This window comes from Plectropomus leopardus, chromosome 12 (genome assembly GCF_008729295.1).
Source record: "Plectropomus leopardus isolate mb chromosome 12, YSFRI_Pleo_2.0, whole genome shotgun sequence".
NCBI classification, from domain to species: domain Eukaryota; kingdom Metazoa; phylum Chordata; class Actinopteri; order Perciformes; family Serranidae; genus Plectropomus; species Plectropomus leopardus.
Window position 1 is genome coordinate 31,670,968 of NC_056474.1, and position 25,855 is coordinate 31,696,822.

The following is a 25,855-nucleotide window of genomic DNA, read 5'->3' on the forward strand; positions in this document are numbered from 1 at the left end:
TCTAGATGACACTGAGATCAGCCAGGAATGTTCTGTGTATGGGGGAACATTTCTGTTTCAGCTCTGAGAAACACTGCTATAGACTAAAGCTCATCTGGGTATAAAAGAGACAACAAATATTCTGTGGGTCCACAAAATCAGGCTCCCAATCAGTTGGCAGGTTTCCATTAAACTTCAATTGTGCAAATTGAAATTGCGAATATAAAATTAATTAAATTAATTAATTAACGAACTTCATAACTAAATAATAAATAATTAACTAACTTCATGGCAACATAACAATTTTGGGAAAAAAAACCCAAACAATTCTTGCAAAAAAGTTTTCTATCACCGCCCAGAGATCCCTCATATGTGACCACTCCCATGTATAAAGGGGCTTGTCTTTCCATTATGGCTCCATAACACGTCTACGTGGCCTTGGATTGAAAATATTGACGGCTAGTGCGGTGGCTGCAATAGAAATAAAGCTGCTAATGTTTTGAACATCCATCACCATGTTCCTAGGAATGTTATCACCAGAGGAGAAGTGACATAACTCAGTTGGTAACGCGGTCATCTCGCAATTGTGTTTTATGGACATTTCTAAAATATCGCTGAAGATGTGTGCAAATTTCTAATGGAAACACCAGCAGATACAGGAAAGAATCGAGATTCTTACGTGAATCAATTTTTTTCCCCCAGCCCTAAAATTCAACTCTGCTACTGTCTTCTCTCATTGTACCATTGTACTTGGCATTTCAATGAGATGGTCTGCTATCACAAGTTCTCCTGATGTTTTATAAGCTTAATGGAGAGCTGTACTTTCTTGGTCCAGGTATTTGGCATAGAGGAGGGCAGTAGCCTTGTAGGACTGCTGTATGCTGCTTCTGAGGTACCCAGTAAGTGACATTTGTGCCACGGCAGACCCACGCACTGGTGCTGATGGTGTTTGCAAAAGAAGACGCCATCAGCCCAACCCTAGTCAAATTTTTTTATTTATTTTTTAACACTAACAGCAAACAGAAAACAGCAAACAAGACATAAAAACGATGACAAAACAAAGACAAAAACCATTTACATATACTATATATATATATATATATATATATATATATATATATATATATATATATATACTGTATGTATTAACATTTTATACAATGTCTATACATAAACATAAAGGAAACACAGGGAACCAAAAACAACACAGAAGTATCTAACTAAGAATCCATAAATCATACAAAAATTCTTAAGGCTTCACATATTTATAGTCCTTTAAGTACTTTTTGGTTCTTAAGTCCTGCCAATGTCCCAATGTAATGTTCGTTTTCCAGTTTGAATTGTTGAAACCATGTTTTTTTTTCAGTCCATCTGGATTTATGTATGTGGTACTTCCCAAGTAATATGAAGAGGTTAAACAAAAATGTCTCTTTGCATCCAACACTGTGGTCAACATACCAGACAATGTCCTTTATATTCAAGTCCCAGTCGATTTCTTACAAACCAAAAGTTTCGAGCTCAGATTTACAAAATACACACATTTCATCTGTATCTCTGAATCTGGAGAGTACTTTTTTGACTGGATAAATCAATTGTACAATTATAAAGGAAACTTCTCCTATCTTGTTGGTGATACAGTATTTTGTATTTATATTCCATACTAATTTCCAGTTGATACTTTGAACTTTTGCCTCCCAGAAAGCCTTAATAGAAGGAATTGATGTTTCCTGACACAGACTCCTGATATGACAGTAATTGCATTTCTTGTCTGTGAGGGTTAGACCTCCTAGCATTGGTTCAGATGTAAATTGAATGCCTTTATCTAAAGAGTTGCATCCCTCGACCAGTCTCAGGATGCCAGAAGGTATCTCATCAGAGACAACAGCATATTCCTTTGGAGTGACTGGAATTCCATACTTTTTTAAAAATTCTGTGTAATACAGTAAACATCCATCTTTGTCCAGCAATTGTGTCACCATCAAGATACCATACCTCACCCAGCCATCAAAGTATATGGATTTATTCTTGTTTTTGATGTATCTGTTATTCCAAATTAAACATTTGTGGGAAGAGAAGTTGTGTTTGAAAGCTGTCATCCCTGCTAAAAATACTTGTTTATGAATACTAGATAACTGGATGGGAATTTTGTTTATATCAAAATCACATTTCAACAAAAAATCAATACCACCAACACTTTTACAGATCAGAATTGGAATAATATACCATATTTTATTCTTACCTTAGCATATAATTTTTTAACCATTTAACCTTTAGGGTAGTGTTTGAGCTGTTAAAGTCAAATGCATTAAGACCACCATGAGAGTACGGCTTACATAGCACACCCTTTTTAAGGTAGTAAGGTTTGTTTCTCCTAATGAAATTAAGCATCTTAGAGTCAATTTGTTTAATTAAGGCTTGAGGAACATCCAACACCAGGGCTCCATATATGAGCCGTGATAAACCCTTACTTCTTGACAACAAAACTCGACCATTTAATGACAGATCTCTTGAAAGCCAACTATTGCATTTTTTACCCATCTTCTCGATTAGTGGAGCAAAATTTAAAGTGGCTCTCTTCTTGATTTTTGCAAATTTTAATGCCCAGGTATGATAACACATCTTTCACAGGGATCTCACATATCTCAGATGAATCCACGGGTTTGTCTTTTAAAGGGAAGAGGTCACATTTCTTGACATTAATTCTCAAACCTGCTACAGAGGAGAAGACATTAAGACATTCTAAGGCTTTTCTCACTTCACATTTATTCTGTAAAAAGATTTTGGTGTCATCTGCCAGTTGACAGGATTTTAACTCTGTTCCATCTAATTCAATACCTTTGAAATGATCTTTCTTAATATACAATGTCATTGTTTTCATAATTAACAAAAACAAGAAGGGAGCAATTGGATCTCCTTGTTTAATCCCTCTTTCAATGTTGAATGTGGGTGTGGCCCCATGTGGTAATTTAACTGAACTATTACAACCTTCATATAAAGTCTGAACAGCTCGAGTAAAGTAGCCACCAAATCCAGAGAAATCCAGCGTGTTGAACAGGAAGGTATGCTCAACCGTATCAAAGGCCATACAAAAGTCCACAAATAGAATGAAGCTATTATCAGAAATTAAGGCATTATCACCAATTAAGTCTACAATTAGGCAAATGTTATTAGATATATGCCTTCCTTTCATAAAACCTGATTGACAGTCATCAATAATTGTATCAAGGCATAGCTTCAACCTTTGAGTGAATATTAGAGCTAATAATTTAACACCATTATTTATGAAGGTTATTGGTCTTTTCCTGGCTTTGGTAGTAGGGAAATAAGACCATGAGACATGGTTGCAGGCATCCTTCCAAACTCGATTGCCTCCTTGAAGACACCTAAAAGAAATTCTGAGATGTCCTCCTGAAACGCTTTAAAGAATTCACTGGTTAAGCCATCATTACTTTGGGATTTGTTGTATTTTAATTTCGATATGCACAATTTAATTTCTTGTAGTGTTATATTTTGATCACACATCTTTTTGGATTCATCATGTCATTCGTCATATAGATTTTGAATTTTGCCTAATTAATAAGAAAAAGTCTATGTCATCATTGTCACTGTTTTTTTTTATACTGTCGCTCATAGAATTTTGTAACAAAATGCTTGATCTCATTGGGATCTTCTGTAATCTGGCCATTAATATTCAATCTGACCAAGGAGGACATTTCAGCATTTCTTTTTTCCAAATTAAAAAAGTATTTTGTGTCCCTCTTCTAACCATTTTCTCCTTGATCTAACAAAGGCACCTCTTGCCTTCTCTTCATAAATCAGGTCTAACTGTAGGTGCAGCATATTCAAATTATCCTTGTCCTGACTGCACTTATTTTCCTTTCCATATATCACAATAATTTCTGTAATAATATTGTCTTCTTTTATTCGTTTATTTTCTGCAATTTCTTTACCTCTCCGAATAGCCAATTTCCGTATACAATATTTCACTTAATAATTCCTATTGCCCACCATAGGAATTCAGACTTTTAGCTTTGTTCAACAGCCCTTAATAATCAGTCTGGCACTGTTCAGAAACTGTTCCTCTTTTAGGAGCATGTTGTTCAATATCCAGTGACAAAAACTGGGCTTTCTTCCTTGCACTGTATCACTTAAGTTTATTAATGTATAAATTAAATTGTGGTCTGTATGGACTGACGGTTCTATTTTAACATCCAGAACTTGGTTTTCTAGATCTCTAGATATTAGCCAGAAGTCAATCCGTGACTATTTGGACGTATCTTTATGCACCAAGTGAATTGCATTTTGTCTGGATTCCTATGTCTCCATATGTCAAAACAGTTCAGATTTAGGCATAGGTTGTCAAATTCAGCAGTACAATTGGCTCTTGTAGGTCTTGGTGGAATACAATCTAGTACAGGATCTTTTATGGAGTTCCAATCTCCTCCTAAAATTAGCTTTGCATTAGGAAATGTATTTATTAAACTGGATATCTCCTCTTCAAACTCCCGAAACAGTGCTCTATTCTGTGAACTGTTATTTGTAGCAAAAATGTTACCCATGATGAACACAATGTCCCTTTTTTCCAGCACTAAAATTAGCCATCTTCCATAGTCATGTGCTCTGCTTTTCAAAACATTACCACTAAACTGTCCTCTCAAAATTGCAACACCTGCGGATGCCTTGGTTCCGTATGACATCCATATCTTATTACCCCATTGACTCTTCCAGAAATTATAGTCAGATTTTAATGCATGTGTTTCTTGTATAAAGTAAAAATCAGCCTTAAGTCTCTTACAGATTAAAAAAAAAAAAAGATTTTCTTTTTTATATATCTCTGATACCCCGAACATTGATTGAGCACACTGATAAAGGTACTTTTCTTCAAATGAAGAATTAATTAACAAAAATTTTCCACCTTAAAACTAAGGAAAAACATGTACCACAAAGACATATACATGTGTAGGCCTACCTGTCCAAAACGCAACCAAAATACTGCTGTGCCATGCGCTGCCTTGCTTCAAAAGCTTAACTAAATTAACTGTCGGCATGACACCGACCTGCATACCTTCTATGCCCGCACTTCTCTCCTATCAATTAAGGCTTTGGCTCCGACAAAGAAAGCTTTCTTCCCTTTTTTGCGTGCTGCTTCGATCTGAGGCCACAATCTCGAGGCTCCTTGTCCTTAGTTGTCAAGTCTTCTCCAGACCCCAGCTTCCTGGATGCAAGGTCGCTTTTTACCACTTTATACTGCAGTTTAAAGTCTCTCTCTGTCACAGAGATGAGGAAATACAAAGATGTTTGTTTTACCTCAACTTTGTTGCTTCCCTTTCAAAACAAAAACCCTCTGACTGTGTCTCTGTGGACAGAATGCCATCAGTTGCTTATACAATGCATTTTATTTTGAAACATTTACAGGATGGGGTTGTCAGCTGTGCAGTAGCTTGTATAACTTCATAAATAAGTGGAATATGTGCTTATAAATATGAAAATACAGCACTTATATCAGCAGGCAGCGATATGCCTGAAGGCCCAGTTAAGGCTGGTCCATTTTGATGCAGAAAGAATGTACTGGTTATAATTATTTATGTTAGAGAAAAGTTATACTGTTATTCAAATTGCACTAATTTTACTGTAAGATGTTTTGTTGGGCTGCTAGATTTGAGGTTTGTTAATGTAATAAAGAGTAACTGTTTTGTTACTCCTCCTAAAAGTGACTTGAATTTTACATTGTTTTATTTATTTTGCTGTTGGATTGCTAAATGTAGATTGCACTACATTCCTTTTATTTGAGTGGAACAAGCTCTTGCATTAATTTTATTTTGGAGAGACTTCATATCAGACTGTAAAACACAGATTACCAGTTAAGACTGGGCTATTTTTGTTGGGGAATAATGCCCTGCAGTGTATGACAAGTTTAAAATGTTATTTTTGGTAAATTTGTTGTTATATTAATCAAGTAATAAAAAATAATAGTTAGATCAATTAAAAAAAAAATTGATCAATTGATCGATTAAAAAAAATAATGTTAGGTGCAGCTTTATTTATGACCAACTACCTGCAAAACTAAAGGACTATCCATGAGCATTATAGCTGTAACCATAACTATAATGACAACGATGTGTGGATCCACAATGATTAATGATAACGTTCGCAGAGCTCACGCTACGCACTCCACGAAAATGGTTGTGATGAGCTGCTGCTGCTGTACGCGGAGGAGACTGAGGAGAAACAAACAGAAAACAAGAAGGATATAAGTTCACAAAATTCTTAACAGACGACAGCAACAATCAAACACTTTATTACAAGAGCTGTCTGGCGATGGTGAAAGAGGACATCAGTGAAGACAAAACCAACTTCAGAGACCCCATCAGTGCCAGAGAGCATTTGGCTGCATCTCACAGGGAAAAATAATAGGGCATATAGCCGTTAACAGCCGTGATTGAGTGCTTCTACCATGTTAAGGGTTGCTCCTAAATCCTAAATGAAAGAATGAAGCTGCAGTAAAGAAGCTGACATTGTAAGCACTCCTGAAACTTTATTTTAGAAAGTAAAGAAAAATGTCCCTGAAATTGACATTTTAAATTCAGAGGATTTGGATCAGAATTCAAAAAAGTGTTGCCTATAAATCATCATATTAAGGTGATGTTTTTCAAACACTTTGGACTTTTTTTCTTTTTTTTTTTTCTACTTATTTCATCTTCTTCTCCTGATAGCAGTCAGCAGCTCCATCTACTGGTCACAGTCTGCTACAGTCAGGGAAACAAATTAATTATTGATGATTAAATTCACAGGAATAAAAACAGAAAGAAAAACAAACAGTAAAATAGTGCACAGTTTTATACATATTTTTCAACATAAAAACAGACGTTTTGTTGTGGTCCAAATTAGATTTTAGGATCTATGTTGGATGTGAGGTCTGTTAGTATTTCTATTGTTCATAAAATTGCTCCAAAATAGATTGTTTTTAACAAAATAAAGTTTTAGGAGTGCTTACAATATCAGCTTCTTAACTGCAGCTTTTTTCTTTAATTTCGGATTTAGGAACAACCTTTAACATGGTAGATTCACTCAATCACGGCTGTTAACAGCTATATGATCTATTATTGCGTTGCAGATGACACGAAAAAATCATTTTTCCCTGAGACATGCAGCCAAATGCTCTCTGGCACTGATGGGGTCTCTGAAGTTGGATTTGTCTTTACTGATGTCCTCTTTTACCATTGACACAATGCCAGCTAACTGATGCTGATTCAGACCAAAGAATCAATGAAACTTGTCTTCAGAAGATGACAGCTTTCGTAATAGAGTGTTTGATGTCAGTCCTGTCATCTTTGAAGAATTTGGTGAACTCATATCCTTCTAGTGTTTTGTTTGTTTCTCCTCAGTCTCCTCGCAGTGTGCAGCAGCAGCTCATCACAAATATTTTCATAGAGTGTGTAGTGCGAGCTCTGCGCCGCTGTTACAGAACATTACTGTTCATCAGTGTGGATGCTCACGTTGTTATCTCTATAGTTACGGTTAGAGCTAAGACCTACAGTTGTCCTTAGGTGTTGCGGTGTGTGGACACAATAAAGTGGGGGGTTCAGGATATTGGGCCTCATTTGATCTAAAGAGAAAATTTAATCTTTGAACCAACAGTTTGGTTTTATTTTAAGTTTTATTTGAATTTTATTTTCATTTTGTTTTTAGTTATACACAGTGTTCACCAAGATTATGACATTCATAAATGTTTTCTTAAGTGTTCTTAGGTGACGACAGACTATGCGCACTCAAGAGCACATTTATGCACATTTTGAAAATGTTTCTGTATGTATCTTACTGTACATTCATCTGCAAGTGCATGTGAATGCCAAAGACTGACTCTTTCTATGTGTGTGTGTGTGTGTGTGTGTGTGTGTGTGTGTGTGTGTGTGTGTAGAATGCCGTCTCTGTCAGAGCAGCTGCAGGAGGTGCGGAGTCGGGCTGAGGTGTGTCTGTACTCAGGTGGCAGGGTGGTGGAGGTGCGGGTTGGGGTGATGGCTATGGCTAATCTGCCCCTACCACCCTGCTCCAAATACTGCCACATCGCTGCAGAAACCATGGTCATAGAAAACAGCTTTGGCAGCAACAGGAAGGAGGTAAGAGAGAACAAGCGCACATAAAATGACATGTATGAATTATTTGTTTTACAGCCGTTTTGTAGCACCCTATGATTAACCCGTAGGGACTGTTTGGCACATTTCACGCACTTGTCATTCTTCATTTTTTGATAATTTTGGCTGTGTTTATGCATATGGCATATATTTTGACAAGATTGTGTATCTTTGTTTAACCTTGGAATTCCCAGCTTAGCTCTTACAATAAGTAGGAGCTGTGTACTGTGTGACTATTTTGTTTGCTGTGTAAACAAAATTTCTGTTAAGGTAAAAAAAAAAATGCTCCATTGAAACCCAATCAAACTGCAATTTTTGATCCCACAGCCATCACAGCATTAAAACATGCATTGTTTCATTCAGGGCTTTTGCTTTGGAATTTTTCATTTTTACAATTTTCCACCTGATGATGACATTTTTACCATATTTGGCATAGGGAGAAAATATATGTTATTTCCACTAGGTGCACTGTCACAATCAGTGTTGCTGCAAATCATTGACATATCCCAGACTGTCATGGTCATCCAAAAATAAATCTACTTTTCATGTAGTATATTGAAAAAAAAATCTATCTATCTATCTATCGATATATATATAATATATATATATATATATATATATATATATATATATATATATATATATATATATATATATGTATATATGTATATATAAATTCATCTAAAACACAGTGGTGTCATGACAAAAACCGGCATTTAATTCTGAAAAGTAACACATATTTGAAATTTAAGATTAGGGGTTAGGATATTTGTAAAAAAAAAAAAAACTTTAAATAAACTTTGTGTTCAGGCAGGAAAATCAGGCCCTTCTCTGAAGTGTCAGGAGTGTGATGAGGCCCTCTGCAGCATCACAAAGAGGAGCTGCTTTGCAGAATGGCACAGATAATGGGATACACAAACAACTGCAAAAAAAAAAAAAAAAACAGTTGAAAAGTGTGTCCATTTTTTGAACTATAATAATTACAATGTTTATTTTTTCACTCTCTGATTCCCAACACTTGGGAGAAAGGTTTTCTACAACAAAAAACCTTGAACATAATAAAACCTCCATAATTTCATACACACTTTGCTTTCATAACATAATATGCCACTGGCAAAACAGACCGGAGTAGATCCTGAAATTACACCTCCTATATTTTGAATGGGGAATTGATTCTGTATGGAATCGTGACCCCAAGAAGCGAAATTGAATCAAATCATGATATACTGAAAGATTCATACCCCTATTTAGTATATTGAAAATAATTAATTTTTGGTTGTTTTTCTTTAAAAACAAAGTGGCATCATGACAAAAACCTGGCATTTAAAGGGTTAAAATTCAGAAAATGAATGAATATTTGATATTTATGGTGAGGACTGATGTTGGTTAAAAAATGAACTCAGTGAAAGTAGAAAATAATAATATTTTATAATAGGCGTATTCTGTGTGCAGAGTGATAGGAGTGTGTGTAATATTAAAGCAGGCCCTAGAACCAACCTGAAGCGGCAGCATTTGGTGGACTGCAGGTTTTGGCACTTCTGCACTGGCTTTGTTTTTTGGCCTTGGAGGTTGGGGCTTGATTGTATGTTCCTATGCAGGGGCCCTTAAGTAAAAACTGAACTAGAGTCTGACAATATGATTATATCAAATTGGCAAATAAAATTACTTGTGTGTTTTTAATCTTCAACTGGTGAAACTTTGTGTGATCATCTGCTCATTGATAAGTTTGTTTTGACTGTTTTATGAAAAAATATTATATTATTATATTATATAAAAAACTGATGGATAAGGAAAAAAGCTTACAGCTCTACTAATGTTATGTGTTTCCTCCTCAGACCCTTGCATCTCTGCAGCGCTTGTCGACAGCACTGAACATCCTGGAAAAGTATGGCTGTAATCTGACAAATCCCAGCAGGCCAAAGTACTGGAGGACCGTGAAACACAACAACCCGGTGTTCCGAGCCACTGTCGATGCTATTCAGGTAATGCAGAAACATATTGTCAAGGAAAGTAGGGAATCACATGTGCTCTATGAACACATACCAAGAATAAAAGGAACTTTCAACCAAAGGAAGCAATACAAAGAGCTGATAACTGATTAAACTGTTACGCACAAGCCTTCGAAACATACTGATGGCATGTGTAGTCAGTCTACTTATAGCCTGTGTTCATAAGTCCAGAATACTGACTGACCAAAGTGAAAGTAGTTAGCAGAGATATGAGCATGTTCATTTTTCTCACTGACTCCTCCATTTGGCACGGAGCAGTCATTGTAGCCCTTAACATGTCATCTCGAATCTGAACCGGTCCTTCTGTGAACCTGCCTTGCATGTGTTCTGCTCATGTCCCAACCCTCCTTTAGATCTTCCCCAAAACTGTGCTGAAACCTGCTCCAGTCCCATCCTGAATCTTGGGGTGGGCGATGTATTGAATACACTTGAAGTATCATGGCTTGTTCCACGTGCGATATTCAAAATGACTATATGGCGAACATCCAGTATAAATTGTCATGCCGTTTTTATAAGCCACCAATATTTCTTTTCACTCGCTCTCTCCTGCAGCTCTCTTTTTTTGTGACCATGGAGCACTACTAGGATTTGCAAATACCATTACTATATGAACTTAAGAGCTGTGAGTTTGTTTCCAGCTTACAGAGAATAAGTCATCATGGTTAACGGCGCTGCCATAACAGTCTAACTTAATGAGTGGTACTGGCAGTGGTGTGAGCATCTGAGGTGTGTGTTTGTATTTGAGTTCCGATCGCATCTATTTAGTCAGATTTTGTGACCACGGAGCACAAGAGCGACTTGCAGATATGATTAATATCTGAGCTGCAGAGCTGTTAGTTTGTTGTCCGCTCACAGTGAATGAATCGTCACAGTTAAAGGTCCCACGGTATCTGTCTGCTAAAGCTAACATCCAACTGTTGACTGGAAGCTTCAATTCCACAACAAAAACATCAGCACTTCCTGCCTAAGACGAGCCAGGTCCTTCAAAATAAAAGCACCACAGATCCTGCTTTGATTTATCTAAGTAAAACAATACTTTTTGAAATTCCATTATATAATTACTTTATTTAACTTCCTTATAACCTTATTTAATAAATTGTTATTATAACAGTAGTGTATTCAACTGTATTATTTGACAGTTTTATCTGCTATTTATCTTTATTGTAACTGCAGTTGATTCAATGATTTTGTGTTTTTGTTGTTAACATTAGTTTAAAAAACATTTAAAAATATTGAGATATATACTGTGTACATATATATAGCCTTAAAATATCACAATATTATTTTAAAGTCATACTGCCCAACCCTACTTCACACTCAAAAAGTCTGCTGAAAAGCTGAGTTCATGTGCTGTTTGTTCTCTCCCCTCCCAGGGAGGACGCGCAGTGCTCTGTCTCTATGGTTACTCCAATCAGCAGCCAGACGGGCTCAGCTTCCCCGATGATGTCATGGATCCTGATGTGGGCCGAGTTGCAGCTGTAACACTGGAAGTGATGAGCCTGAGGATGGAGCTAGAAATGCTTATAAAGGTGTGTGTGTTGTCTATTTACTGCTTACATGTTATTGATTTTCTCAGGAAAAGTGTTTCTTCTGCATCCTCTGTTTGTAGCAATCGCATGAGAATTCTTAATAAGTTTCAGCTCAGTTAGTCAGTGTCCAGCTGTCTCTTGTATAATGAAGAAAGCATTAAAAACTTTATATTTTGCAGTCATTGTAAAGTTGTTTTAATATCTTTTATGGTGATTGTGTATGTGCTCTGGGTCAAGTATACATCGTTGTACGTGCAGTGTTTTGCACCTTTTGCTTGACTTGAGATAGAAAGCATTACTAAAAACTGTTTTTGGTTTGATTCCAGGAGGCTCATGCCCATCCAGAGTTCTATGAGAGAATCATCCCCACACTAAGACACAAGGTAGAGTTTATCATACCTCCATCATATCATGTTTAACCCCTTGAAACCTAGAGCAACATCATCTTTCTTGTGCTGCATTCAGACGCCTTTCCCAAATATTTAAACCTTTGAACCCTGAGAAGATTGGTTTGAATCGTTTTTAAAATTTGGAAAACATGCATTGAGAAACTTGGCAAAAAGTGTCCTTAAATTCGCAAGAAATTATTACATTTAGAGTTTTTTATTTAATTTTTTAAACGAAAAAGAGAACTTTATTTATATTTATCATGATTACATTAGGGAAGATAACAATTAATTAATGATCAATTAATTGGTCGTTAAGAATTCAATTGAACATGTGTAATTTAGTTATTAGGCTATGAAATGCTGTCAGAATATATATGCAATATGTTGCCGTGAGGTTTGACTGAGGATAAAACACATGTGGTATTGCTTGACATAAGCACAGCTTTTATGGTTTTTTCAAATACCATTACTCAATCTTTAATTTTTACCAATTAATCGATTAAGGAAAGTGATTAATTTGAAATTCAAAATGAGATATTTAAAATTACTTAACAGAATTATAATATTTCTTTAGGTAGACAGTTTCTTTAGGTTATTTCCTTTATGGAAATTACTTATTAATTTTAACTTTATGGAAAATTACTTATTAATCTTAATATTTTTTATTAATTTACTTTCCTGTTTTTTTGCTTTTTTGTTTGTTTGCTTTTTTATGTTTATTTTTGTGTTGATTTTTAAGAAAATTTTCTTTTACTTCTTATTAATGTCTTGCTAATTTTTGGGTCATTTCCTCTTATAAGTTATTAGTTATTAGTCATTATTTTTTACATTTAACCCTTAGGGCGCTTTTTAATGTTATACACACTTGTATTGCTTCACGCACAAAATGCACTTTTCAAAATCAGGCTATAAAAGATATACACCAATATTATTTTCTACTTTCATTAACTTTATTTTTTAACTGTCATCAGTCCCAAACAAAAATATAAAATAAACATTAATATTCAGAAATTAAGCCTTTTAAATGCCTTTGTTGTGATGCCATTATGTTTTTAGATGAAAAAAAAAAATAGAACAAAAAATGAATTATTGTCAATATACTACATGCATAGTATTTTTTTTTCTTTTGATGATCACAGCTTGGGTTATGTCAGTGATTAGCAGCAACATTGATTGTGACAGTGCACCGAGTGGATATAACATGTATTTTCTCCATATGTCAAATATGGTTAAAAAATAATGTAATCAGGTAGAAAATAGTAAAAATGACAAATTCCAAGGCAAAAGCCCATAATGACACACACAAATAATACAGTGCATGTGTTTATGCTTTGATGGTTGTGGGATCAAAAATGGCAGTTTGAATGGGTTTCAATGGTGCATTTTTTTTACCATAACAGTCTGAATGTAACAATATAGTTTTCAAAGTGTGTTTTTAGTCTAATTTTAGGAGCTGAGCTGGAAACTCCAAGATTAAACAAAAAGGGAACAAAAACCTCTTCAGCTGAGCTTTCACCCACTCTTCTCTCCTGTCAGGACGTGGGTCTCAACACTGATGCCGTGGTCTGCCACTTCTCCTCCTCCTCCAACCGTTCAGACGGTCAGACCAAGTCTCTAGCCTTTCCCCTCCACCATCACTCCTCCAGAGACAGCAGTCACAGCCTGTCCCTGTCCACAAATCACCAAATTCTCAGGTCCATTCAGGTCTTTTCCACCTCCTCAAACAAACACCCAGGTGAGAAACAACTGTGTTACTGCATTGACTATAGGGCGGGCTGTTGTCTAAAATAACTCCAATAACAGTTATAATAATGATAATAATACATTTTATTTATATAGCATTTTCTTAACAAAGTTACAAACTGCTTTTCAGAAAAACAACAGATAAAAACAAGGCAGCAAGATAAAATAAAATACAATGCAAACAAAATAGTGATCATATATTAATACTGGAGAATTTTTCAATCCTTCAGTGGCTGTGAAGGGATGATAAAATTTAGCAACAGCAACATATTAAATATTCATAAATGCTTTCCCATAAAAGAAAGTCTCAAGAAGGGATTTAAAAGATGCTAATGATGTAGTGAGTCTGATCTCAGTAGGCAAAGTGTCCCACAGTTTGGGGGCTCTGACAGTGAAGGTCTCCTTTCGCCGCAAGCCAAGAACGTGGAACAACGAGCAGAGCTGCATCCACTGATCTGAGGCAACGCCAGGTACATAGGGAGTCAATAAATCTGTAACGTAATTTGGTGAAAGGTCATGTAGGGCTTTAACAGTGAGCATTCAAATTTTAAAATCAATGTGGTAAGTAACAGGCAATCAGTGTAAATTTTGTTGCACAGGAGTAATGTGTTCAGAAGTTCCAATACCAGTACCCAAAATAATACCGCTACCAAACAAATACTTACCCATAATGTGAATGGAACTCCATCAAATACACTGTGCTTTACTTGACCACACAACACACTGTATAAGTTGTATCTGCTGGAGACATTTCGGAGAACCAGTAATGCTGCACACCCCACACAGTGACAGGACTAACTGTTAGCATCACACAGCCACTTTTACTAAAACGGATATTAATGGGTTTAACAGCAGAGCTGAGCTGTTCATTTCAGCGTCAGTTTTTTGGGACAATTAAATGGCTTGGTGTTGGATGTTAGCTGCAGCTATTGTGTTAGGTTGTGCTAACCAGGGAGACACTAAACTGATGCTTGCCGGGAGAAAAGCGGAACCGAAGAGAGCAGCAACAGAAAGTTTGCTAATCTTGCAGGGGGTCAGGACTGTCCAGGATCAGATCCCCAGTGCAAAAAACATTGACTGCAGGTATTTTGTGGGGATTTCTCTTTTTTTGATAGGACAAATTGTGTGAAAGGGGGCACCCGCTCTACCAGGTGAGCTGCAGGTATCATTTGACTAGAGATGTTTCAATACTATTTATTACTTTGTAACAATTCACCTTAAAAAAAACATGCAAGATAAAAAGGTATGTACGCTACTAAACACTTTCCAGGTGGATCTGTCTTGTGGTAATCAGTTGCTCCAAAAAAAATGTAATAATCAGCAGTATCAGGAAATCTAAACAGAAAATCTCACACTTTTCAACATCAAAATATGTCAGATTAACGAAAGAGAGTCAACTTGTTACTCAAATCATCTTACATTAAATGAATCAAATTAAATCAGGACTGCTGCCAGGCGGTGATAACAGGAAACCATAGCGGAGGTGAGTAAAAATAAATAAACAGACAAAATATAAAAATACTAAACAAACAAAAACAATATGAAGTCCCTGTCCAGCCATGCCCTAATAAATATGATAAACTGAAGAAACTCATAAGTTCAGCATTCATGCCAGTGAATAAAACTTCTCTATCACAGACTGCCTTCGTCTTTAGGCAGACCCAGGCGACCTATACAACTAAGTTATTTTGGTCAATACCTTTAAGGTAGGAAGTACTGATACCCAGACCTAATTCACTACCAGTTTCTCTGTGCAAGACCATTGCACAATACTGTGTCCTGATGAGTCAAGGTGCTGTATATAATTCCCCAGTGGACCAAAAAAAAAAAAAAATTATAATACACATTGGTGTTTTATTACCAATGTGCTGTTCAGCTACTCACCATCCAGCAACACAAAATATATCAGCATCTTACATCCTAATATCAGCATCTTACATCCTGATTGCATGTTTAACAGTGTCTTTTTAATCAGCTTTTTCCACTCATGGAGTTAATAGGATTATAGTTTCTCAAACAAATTGTCTTCAGTAAATGACCTTTTTAAGATGATGATACACGTGGACATTCTGTAGACACTCTGACTTTGTTTATTGTATTTGCACGCTGTATGCTATAATTTCTTCAGTGTGCTAGTATAGTTTTTGATTTTGTGATTATCTAATCTGTGATTTGGTACATATTATAGTGGAAAATCAGTGTGACAGTACAGTAACTTGTTATCTGGGTTTCAGAGAACTGCACTATCTGTGGAATCTTCCGGATCTCTGCCCACTGCCTCACCTGCCTCCAGGGGCTCTGCTCAGAATGTGACAGACTATACCACTCCTACCCAGAGAGGGCCAACCACCGACGGACCGCTGTATCATCATCATCCTTGTCATCATCTTCCCAAAACAGGAGCAGTCACAGGTCAGGCTCCCTGTCACTCACACCGCCTGTCTTTATAAGTCCACGGCCTTTCCTCTGTCCTGTACACGTCCATTAACGTCACAGTTGCTGATTGGCTGGAGTAGTGTTGTGTGACTTGGTTTAAGCCACTTCCCTTGTTTCTTAGAGTCAGGGCTGTGTATGAACACCAGATTTTTTTGCAGCTCATGCACAAAACAGACAGCAGCTGCAAGTACATGCAATCTTTTTCTCAATCTGATTGAAATCAATGTAACTCAAGATTTCGGGTTAGCTGTTTACATGGGATGTCCTCTAATACGATCTGGTGTTTACATGTGCTGACATATGTAAACGGAACAGCTGTGTGACAAGCACAAAAATGAATAAAGTAACTTGACAGGGCTCACAGTGGCCATGAGACACACACCACGACCATAGACTGTATATAAAGATAGACAACACGCCCCCACCTACCCCCACTATGCTGAAGTGAGGTTAAAATATCCCAGATATGAGCGTTGCGATCTTGCGAGGGTGATGCCACTGAGAGCCGGAGTCTGCGCAGTAGCGATATCCGCGGTGGGGGAGTTACCGCCAAAACACCCGTCCGACCTATCATGAGCAGCTCCCTTTAATGCGAGTGCATGGGTTGGCTGTCATGGCTGTTAATCATGGTGGAAAAGCCCCCTTTTGTACAAACCCCAATTCCAAGTTGGAAAATTGTGCAAAACTTAAATAAAAACAGAATGCAATGATTTGCGCACCCTTTTCAACCTATATTCAGTTAAATAAACTACAAAGACAAGATATTTAATGTTCAAATTGATAAACGTTATTGTTTTTTTGCAAATATTCACTCATTTTGAATTTGATGCCTGCAACACATTCCAAAAAAAGCTGGGATAGGGGTAACAAAAGATTGGGAAAGTTGAGGAATGCTCCAAATACACCTGTTTGGAACATTCCACAGGTGACCAGGTTAATTGAAAACAGGTGAGTGTCATGATTGGGTATAAAAGGAGCATCCCCGAAAAGCTCAGTTGTTCACAAGCAAGGATGGGGTGAGGTTCACCGCTTTGTGAACAACTGTGTGAGCAAATTTTCCAACAGTATAAGAACAATGTTTCTCAATTCACAATTGCAAGGAATTTAGGGATTTCATTGTCTACAGTCCACAATATCATTAAAATGCCGCCGGCTTCTCTGGGCCTGAGCTCATCTGAAATGGACTGACGTAAAGTGGAAAAGTGTGCTGTGGTCTGACCAGCCCACATTTCATATTGTCTTTGGAAATCATGGATATCGTGTCCTCTGGGCCAAAGAGGAAAAGGACCATCCAGACTGTTATCAGCGCATATCAAGCTCAAAAACCAGCATCTGTGATGGTATGGGGTTGTGTTGGTGCCCATGGCATGGGTAACTTGCACATCTGTGAAGGCACCATTAATGCTGAAAGGTACATACAGGGTTTAGAAAAACATATGCTGCCATCCAAGCAATGTCTTTTTTGGGGATGTCACTGTTTATTTCAGCAAGACAATGTCAAACCACATTCTGCACGTGTTACAACAGGGCTTCGTAGTAAAAGAGTGTAGGTACTAGACTGGCCTGCCTGCAGTCCAGACCTGTCTCACATTGAAAATGTGTGGCGCATTATGAAGCGCAAAATATGACAACGGAGACCCCGGACTATTGAGCAACTGAAGTCGTACATCAAGCAAGAATGGGAAAGAATTCCACCTACAAAGCTTCAACACTTAGTGTCCTCAGTTCCCAAATGCTTTGCAAAAAAACAATAACGTTTATCAGTTTGAACATTAAGTATCTTGTCTTTATAGTGTATTCAGTTGAATATAGGTTGAAAAGGATTTGCAAATCATTGTATTTTCCTTTTATTTCCGTTTTACACAACGTCCCAACTTCATCGGAATTGGGGTTTGTATAACTGAATAAATCATTTAACCAAACATAAAAACAAACACGTGAACAATCATCAGAGTGATGAGAACTACCTTCAGTGACAGAAGCCATCTTTGGGAAAAATGTATTTGGCGTGTACTTTGAGTTTTTAGTTCAGCCTATGTCCATTCACTAACATGGAGCGGTGGGCTATACTACAGTCAGACACCAGGGGGCGATCCAGATTGAGTAACCTCACTTTGGGGGAGCTGTCATGTTGTCCATCTTTATGTACAGTAGGGCTGGGGCGACGCAGCGACGTAATTGATAACATGAATACGTGGATTCACAAAACGTGTTGAAGCGTCGCACCGTTTTACACAGCGTGCCTAGTGCACTAGAATAAGCAGAGTAATGACAACGGAGGTTCAAAATGCTCAGGCGTCACGTGACTCATGGAAGTTTCGAATGGTTACCGCAAGTGTCTGGCAGGCCATTAGAATACATTATACAGAGAGACAAAACTCAGATTTTCACTAAATAGCAGTCAGTGACCGCATTGATTTACAATATACACAGAGCGCATTGTCTTTAGTTCCATTATTATATTGTTTTTTAAAGTAAAACGTGCTTATATTTGAAGACTAATGTTAACAGCTAGGGTTAGAAGAGACTGATTAATCTCACACTCAGGAGATTCACACATTTCAGCAGCTCAAGAGTCAGAGGCAATAGAAAAAAAGCAACTAAGGGCCAAATAAGGGTTAAATATGATTAAAATTAAAACAATTATTTTGTAAAACATAAAAGATATGAAATATATCCAAAAATATACATAATATATTTATATATATATCTATATATATACATACATATGTCGTACTTTTATGTATAAAAATGTATAATAACATAGTATAAATATGAGTATGGTTATGGTGACATATTTTAGACTTGCCATAGTAAAGGAGTAGGTTGCTGTTTATTGCATCTATCTATCTATCTATCTATCTATCTATATATATATACATATATATTCATTCATTTTCTGAAACCGGCTTGTCCTTGTAAGGGTCGCAGGGGGGCTGGAGCCAATCCCAGCTGTCATCGGGCGGAAGGCGGGGTACACCCTGCACAGGTCGCCAGACTATCGCAGGGCCTACACATATAGACAGACAACCTTTCACACTCACAGTTACACCTAAGGGCAATTTAGAGTCAGATGCCACCGTGCCGCCCCCATATATAAATCAGATAGTCTCCAACATGCTTTGCTGTGCTGCACGGGGACGATCCAGGCATGTAGAGAAAGGCACGCTCACACGCATGAATAAAATGTTATTAAGTAATGCCAGCAGAAGTAGTCTTACACTCACCACAGATTACAACTACAAAGAATATGTTAGGTTATCATTTTCAAAAACTGCATTAAAACATTTTACCCAAACAAGCACACCATTGAGAGGCCTTGTACATGGTTTAATAAAAATAAGAAACAGAAGACAAGGAGCTGGTTTTCAGGATGAGGGTGCTGTCTTAGTGCAGGGAGTCTCCAGGCTCCATTGAATCCTGTTTAGCTCTTTTGCTGAAAGAGGGAGGGAGAAAAGCACAGGAGAGAGGGTCAGACATACCTTTATAGGCCTGGGTGGGAAACCACTTTGGGAGATGAGGCGTGTTTGTTCTCCAACTTCAGTTATGAAACTTTGTTAGTTGTGTTATCATAGTTAATAGCTCACTTGGAAATTAGCTTTCTAAGTTCTAACTTAAGCATTTGTCTATAGTGTTTCATATGATAGGCCTACAAATATTGATCCTTTTTTAATCATTTATCTGACTTTGATCCTTTGTCAGCTTGCCCGTCCCTGTGTCCAAGCTTTTTCCTTTGTTTAAAAAGGTCTAGGCTACTTCATTGTTCTATACAATCACACTACTGTTAATATAAAAGAATGATTTTAATACAAAGTGTAAACCACTGCCTGTGAATGCATGAATTAGTCAGATATGCGCTCCAGAGGAGAGCCTTCATTAGGCTGTGTAATATTGCCTTCTGCTGGATTTATATGTTAATGAACTACATTAAACTAAAGCCTTCTGCATTTTTATATTTATATTTTTTTGTGCCACTTCGAAATAGTTCTTCTAGCACCCAGCGCTCCTATTGTAAGTTACCAATATACAATAACAAGATCACATATATAACAACATAATAAAAAAATATAATACAGTAGTGTAACAGTAGTAATTAAAATAATTCCCCCATTAAGCCTAGTGTGTTTTTTTTTGTCACTTTTTAAATGACTTACCCTGTGATCTCATTCAGGTCTTTCAGCTTCCCTCTACCATCAATGGAAAATTAGCTGAGCTGAAACATAATAAAGATAAATGGAGTCAACAGAATCACAAAGCTAAAAACACTCACCCTTCAATTACATTTCTGTTTACAGTAATGTTTTTTGCATTGTTTATTTGTCTCAAATATGCAATCAATATCAATACTTATGTACCATAAAATAGCCCTCTGCTATCAAGCACCATGTTTTCTTTAAAATGTGAATTACTTTGGGCCAATTTAATCAGATTGAGGGGTTTATATGGATCATGTTTAATCTGTTTTGGCTTTTAAACCCTTTCCAATCAGAATAGTAGGTTTCATGTAAAGGTGCCTGGTAAACACAGAGATATTCACCGAACTTGACAAAAAGTGTGTTTGATCAGATTCCTGACTGCACCTTAACTGAAACATCTCAGCAGGTGAGGCTCAGAGGCTAAATCGTCTTCAGTTCAAAAGCCGATGTGTTCTGAGTCTGCAGCTAAGAGTTAGGAATGAGTGCTAGTATGACTTTTACAAGTGTGTGAACAAAATCACTGTGTAAGGATGTTTATTCATTGATAGCAATATATCAGCCCCTCTCTTCCTGTTTCAGTTCTTCCACCTGGTCTTGCCTCCACTGCACCAAAGTCAACTCAGTCCACAATGTGCTGTGTGAGGAGTGTGAGCGCCCTCGTTTGGAACTGATTGGTTCGAAAGCTGATGACTCTCAGCCAGCCACCATCACCGGTCTGTGTTCTCTCCTGGTGCATCCCACAACTGTAGTGTCCAGTCACTTCTCTTTATTCTACTCCTGTCTAGTTTCCTCAGTGATATAGAAACTACATCATCCCTTCACTTACTACTCCTGCTGCTGTCACACTGGAAAAACTTGTAAGACGTGTTGTATTAAATTAATTCATTATATACTGATTGAAGTATGCACTGTGTTCAGTATATCAGGATGGTTTCAACACTGTTTGTCATTTAAATTGTGAATTTAATGCATGATTTAAATATTTAATGTGTTTTGTTACTGCTTTTATTTTAGGCCCAACTATCAGTATGTGTGTGTATAAGTGGGCTCTTTGGGCCCCTGTTGGGTGTAGGCTCTCGGGTCTTTTCCCGTCACTCTCATGAGTAGAGCTTTTACTGTGAAATATTTATTTTTAGGAAAGGTGAAAATGGCCACCACAGCCATGCTGCTTTAAGATATATAAAAAATGATGTCAATAGAATTTACGGACTGTTGTGTGTGTTCATGTGTTCCTGTCAGAGTGGCAGTGTAAGAGCTGTACCATGGTGAATGCAGCCAGCAGTATTCTGTGTGAAGTGTGTGAAAGACCTCGCTTGGCCACACGACCTCCAGTGACCCCGTCCCACCCACCGATCACCCCGCCCAGGCCACCAGCACCAGTGCTGGGCATGCCTGGTGACCCTGACAGCCAGGTCTGTTAACACGCCAGTCCAATACTGCAGTTTAGTTAAAAAAAAAAAAAGGATCTTAAAACCTAAAAACAGCGGTGCAATAGATCCAGGTTCAGACACTGATTGTTTGAAAAGCATCAAAGGCCTTTATTTTATAGGGCTAGAAACATTAAAAAAAATGCACCTATGTGTATCAGCTTGTGCCTTCTTCAGGGTGCAGTGACACACTGAGACAGAGAGAGCGATTATATTTGTGGTCACCACAGGTGTACACAGGTGAAAGCACACAACATCTATGTCTGGCCTGTAGGGGCATAACACAGAAAACACAACAGTTGCAAAACATAAAAGACAAAAAACAGGCCCTCTCATAGACTGTCAGTCCTTACTCAGACACAGATTTTAAAATGTTGCATTCCCTTCATCCAGAGATTAAAAAGTGAAACTAAAGTGTTCATTCTGCTGGGCCGAAAACTTTACTTTCACTTAAAAACATCTGCAGACAGCTTCTCTCATCCATTGATGTGATCAGATCAGCTGTGAACCAATCAACAGATCCAGTTATCCAAACAGCGAGTGACATTCAGCTGCAGATGAGAAAAAGAACTTGTGGAAAGCTCTGCATGTGTGCTGCATTCGCCAGCCCGCAAAAAAAACGTTAGAGTGAGGACATAGACATGCCTGTGTGTCCATTTTGATCATTTTATCTTGCACCCATGTTTTTACTTCTGTGGATATTCTATAGCATAGCAACCAGACACAATCAAAGCACTTCAGGGCTTCCAACTTGGCATTTTCAGAAGAATATCTGGGATTTTCAGCTGGAAAAAAATGCTTTTGTTGACAAATGGCCCTACGAAAGTAACCCCACAGCCTGTCCAACTAACCAATCGACCAACCAACCAGAGGGTGTCAAATCACTAGTTTCATCACAATGCGATATCACATCGATTCTTTGGACAACAATATGATATTTGTGGATATCACAAAGTTTGCCACAATACTATTTCAATTTGATTCGAGGCCAGCGACTGATATGAGCCAATATTATCTGTTCATTTAACACAGTTACAGAGGAAGCTGCCACCCCTGTCTTAACTTTTGGCCAAAAAATATAAACAACTTGTAAATAAATGGAAATAATGTAAACTGGTCATTCTGTCGAAAAAATCTTTTCATTTTAACTTATACCAGGATTAATTAAGCACTTAACATGTTTTATTTATGCTCTCTCTGACTCACTGCTGGTTTAAGTCACTGCATCTCCTGACAGAACAGTACAGATGATTTTCAGTTTGCATGCATGTCTTTTCAGCCAAATTTTGCTTAGCTAATGTTTCTGTTAGAAGTTGGCAAAATGAGAATCCACAGCAGGGACATGATGTTTCCTGAATATGGCTGTTGTTTACATATGACATGTGCTCTGTCTGTTGACCTGCAGTTTCTCAGAAAACAAAATATTTCCGCACTGATTTCCGAGTTAATAATGTCCTCATCGTCTTTCTTTTGGCTGTTTGCCATCATCTGCCTGACACTGTGTGACGGAAACGCATATTTTCAAATAAAGGTGCACCCGGAAGAGGAAAATAGGGATAGATGTTTTTAACTTTGCATCTATGATACATGATCCTTGCTCATCAAATCGATATATCGATCCAGATCAATGGATCACAACAACCCTACACACACCACAAAAAACATGATCCCCTCCAGGTGTAGATGATTTTGTTTTGACTTTTTTGTACTGAGTAGTTCTCTCCCTCTCTGTGTCTGTCTGTGTCTGTCTCCCCAGTGGGTGTGTCAGTTCTGCACCTATCTGAACTACTCTCCAGCTACAGTGTGTGAGATGTGTGACCTCGCCCGTCCAGAACCTGCACCTCTGCCTGTGAAGCTCCGCCCTCCCTCTCCTGTCAGACGGGTCCCCGCCCTGCCAATCAAACCCAAAGAGCCCGCCCCTGAGGACCTGGACTCCTGGAGGCAGAGGCTGATGAAGGAGGAGGGCCTGAAGCTGATTCAGCTGATCAGAGCAAGTCATCACCTGTCACTGACCTTTGAACAAGACTGCACTCTGTGTTTGTGTTCTAGCATCTCTGTCCTCTCTGTCTGTGTCAGGATGGGGAGAAAAAAGGAGTGAGTCCAGAGGAGGTGTACACGAGCATGAGGGTAGCAGGGGACAGCAGCATCCTGCCGTGCAAGTGGTTGAAGACGGAGCTTCCTCTGCTGTTAGACCAGATCAGGATGCTGGTGGCAACATCTTCCCTTAAGTCTGTCTCTGACAGCACCACAACGCAGCGCATAGTCAGTATGCTTCTCTCAGTACAATGTCTGCTAAATCCCGACAATTGCACCTTTGTGTCTCTCTGACTGTCACTAGGCAGGTTTCCATTAAACCTTAAATTGTGCCAATTGAAATTGTGAATACTAAATATGCCTAATGGAAACATGTCAATTTCATAAAAAAAACTCCTGTTTGTCACAAAAAAGTTTTTACGTTCGCATGTGGTAGTATTTCAAAAGATTTTTCAAAGTCACATGACATTCTGAAAAACATGACTCGATATGTGTGGACGGAAGAAGAGACCGAGGTCTTCTTTACTCTCATACAAGACAAAGAAATGACGGCAATATTAGATTGGCTTTAATAAGTGGCTGCAATAGAAATAAATCTATCAATGTTTTGGAAATCCATTGCCATGCTTCTTGGAATATTATTGCGAAAGGAAAGTCGTGTAACATCGTGAGAGAAGTCGCATAATATCACTCAGTGGAAATGCAGTCATCTCCCAGTTGTGTTTTCTGTTCATTAAAAGGTAATTCTTCTGACACAGAGCAGGTCATGTGGAGGTCCTGCAGAGGATGCTGGGAAAGAGATGGACCCAGCAGAAAGTGAAAGCGTGGTCCAGTTGTCCAGAGCAGAGGCCAAGCAGGCCTGGCTAACAGCAGGGGGCGACACTGAGAGAGCTGCCAGACAAGCTCTGAGGGACAGACTCGCCAAGGTGACAAATACTACCATCCATCCAACAATTCGACTCAAACCATTAAAAAGACAAGGCTTCCCTGGTTACCATGGAGAAGGGTGAAACCTTTTGACAAAGCATAAATTTAAAAAAAAAGGGAACACTGTCTAAGAAGACCACAACTATAACCATTTATGATGGGACATAGATTATTGTGAATGCATGAAAATGATTACACTTGACTGAACACCAACAATGAAACATTATGACAAGGCATACGTTATTATAAATGTATCAATATGTACCTCACTTTACTAAACACATACATTCATAACCTATTATTCTGCATGGACTGTTAATTGTTAATTGTTGATGTGTGTGTAGATGAGTACAGTCATATATAATGCATTATAAGCCCCATCAGTCAACCTCTAGTTTATAACTTGTCAGGAGCATCCACAAGACACTTGACACTTATAATTCATTTTACGTCAAATCTATAATGTTTTATGTCTGTTAATATAGTGTGTCAGTGAGCATTATGTTTGTTTATGAGTGCTGTCATAAAGCATTATGAATGCATTATAATTAGCTGTGAATGCCCTCATGATGCATTATAGATGTGTTCTTCATGGAAAGTGTTACCAAAAAAACTTTGTCTGACTGTTTTAGTCCAGCCACAGTCTTCAAAAGTGTCGAGCACCGACCACAGATCAGCCTTCGGAGTGTACAGATGGTGTTCTTTCTTCCCTCCACCCTCCTAGGTGAAGGAGCTGAGTGCACTGGGATTCAGTGAGGAGGCTCTCTGTCATGATGTTCTGAGGCAGAGTGGCGGGGAGGTGAGAGGGGCCCTAGCCCTGCTGCAGCGACCCCTGCTGGAGCCTTTTCACAAGCGCATTTGGAGTGACAAGCCTGAGCCTCCAGTAGACATCCATCACCCTGACAAACAGGTGAGAGCACGCAGACACTCCAGCCACCGGGTCCGCTCACAGCTCACGGGCCTCAGACATCTGTGTCCTGTTATCAGTCTGCTGTTTGTGAAAGTCGTGAACTCTCTTAAGTTGCTTGTCTTGCCAGTTCATGTTACGGTAATG

General features: G+C 38.0%; 1 protein-coding gene across 1 annotated transcript in view; it reads left to right on the forward strand.

The window, feature by feature from the left end:
• The first annotated feature begins 7,898 nt into the window (after positions 1 to 7,898).
• LOC121951786 (E3 ubiquitin-protein ligase RNF31) overlaps positions 7,899 to 25,855 on the forward strand; it is a 38,129-nt gene continuing 20,172 nt past the window's right edge. The window contains exons 1-12 of the mRNA XM_042498254.1: positions 7,899 to 8,096; positions 9,947 to 10,093; positions 11,494 to 11,649; positions 11,976 to 12,032; positions 13,575 to 13,773; positions 16,016 to 16,193; positions 20,993 to 21,126; positions 21,653 to 21,825; positions 23,597 to 23,830; positions 23,917 to 24,102; positions 24,633 to 24,800; positions 25,526 to 25,711. Of these exons, the coding sequence (XP_042354188.1) occupies positions 7,899 to 8,096; positions 9,947 to 10,093; positions 11,494 to 11,649; positions 11,976 to 12,032; positions 13,575 to 13,773; positions 16,016 to 16,193; positions 20,993 to 21,126; positions 21,653 to 21,825; positions 23,597 to 23,830; positions 23,917 to 24,102; positions 24,633 to 24,800; positions 25,526 to 25,711 (2,016 nt within the window). The remainder of the gene's footprint in view (positions 8,097 to 9,946; positions 10,094 to 11,493; positions 11,650 to 11,975; positions 12,033 to 13,574; positions 13,774 to 16,015; positions 16,194 to 20,992; positions 21,127 to 21,652; positions 21,826 to 23,596; positions 23,831 to 23,916; positions 24,103 to 24,632; positions 24,801 to 25,525; positions 25,712 to 25,855) is intronic.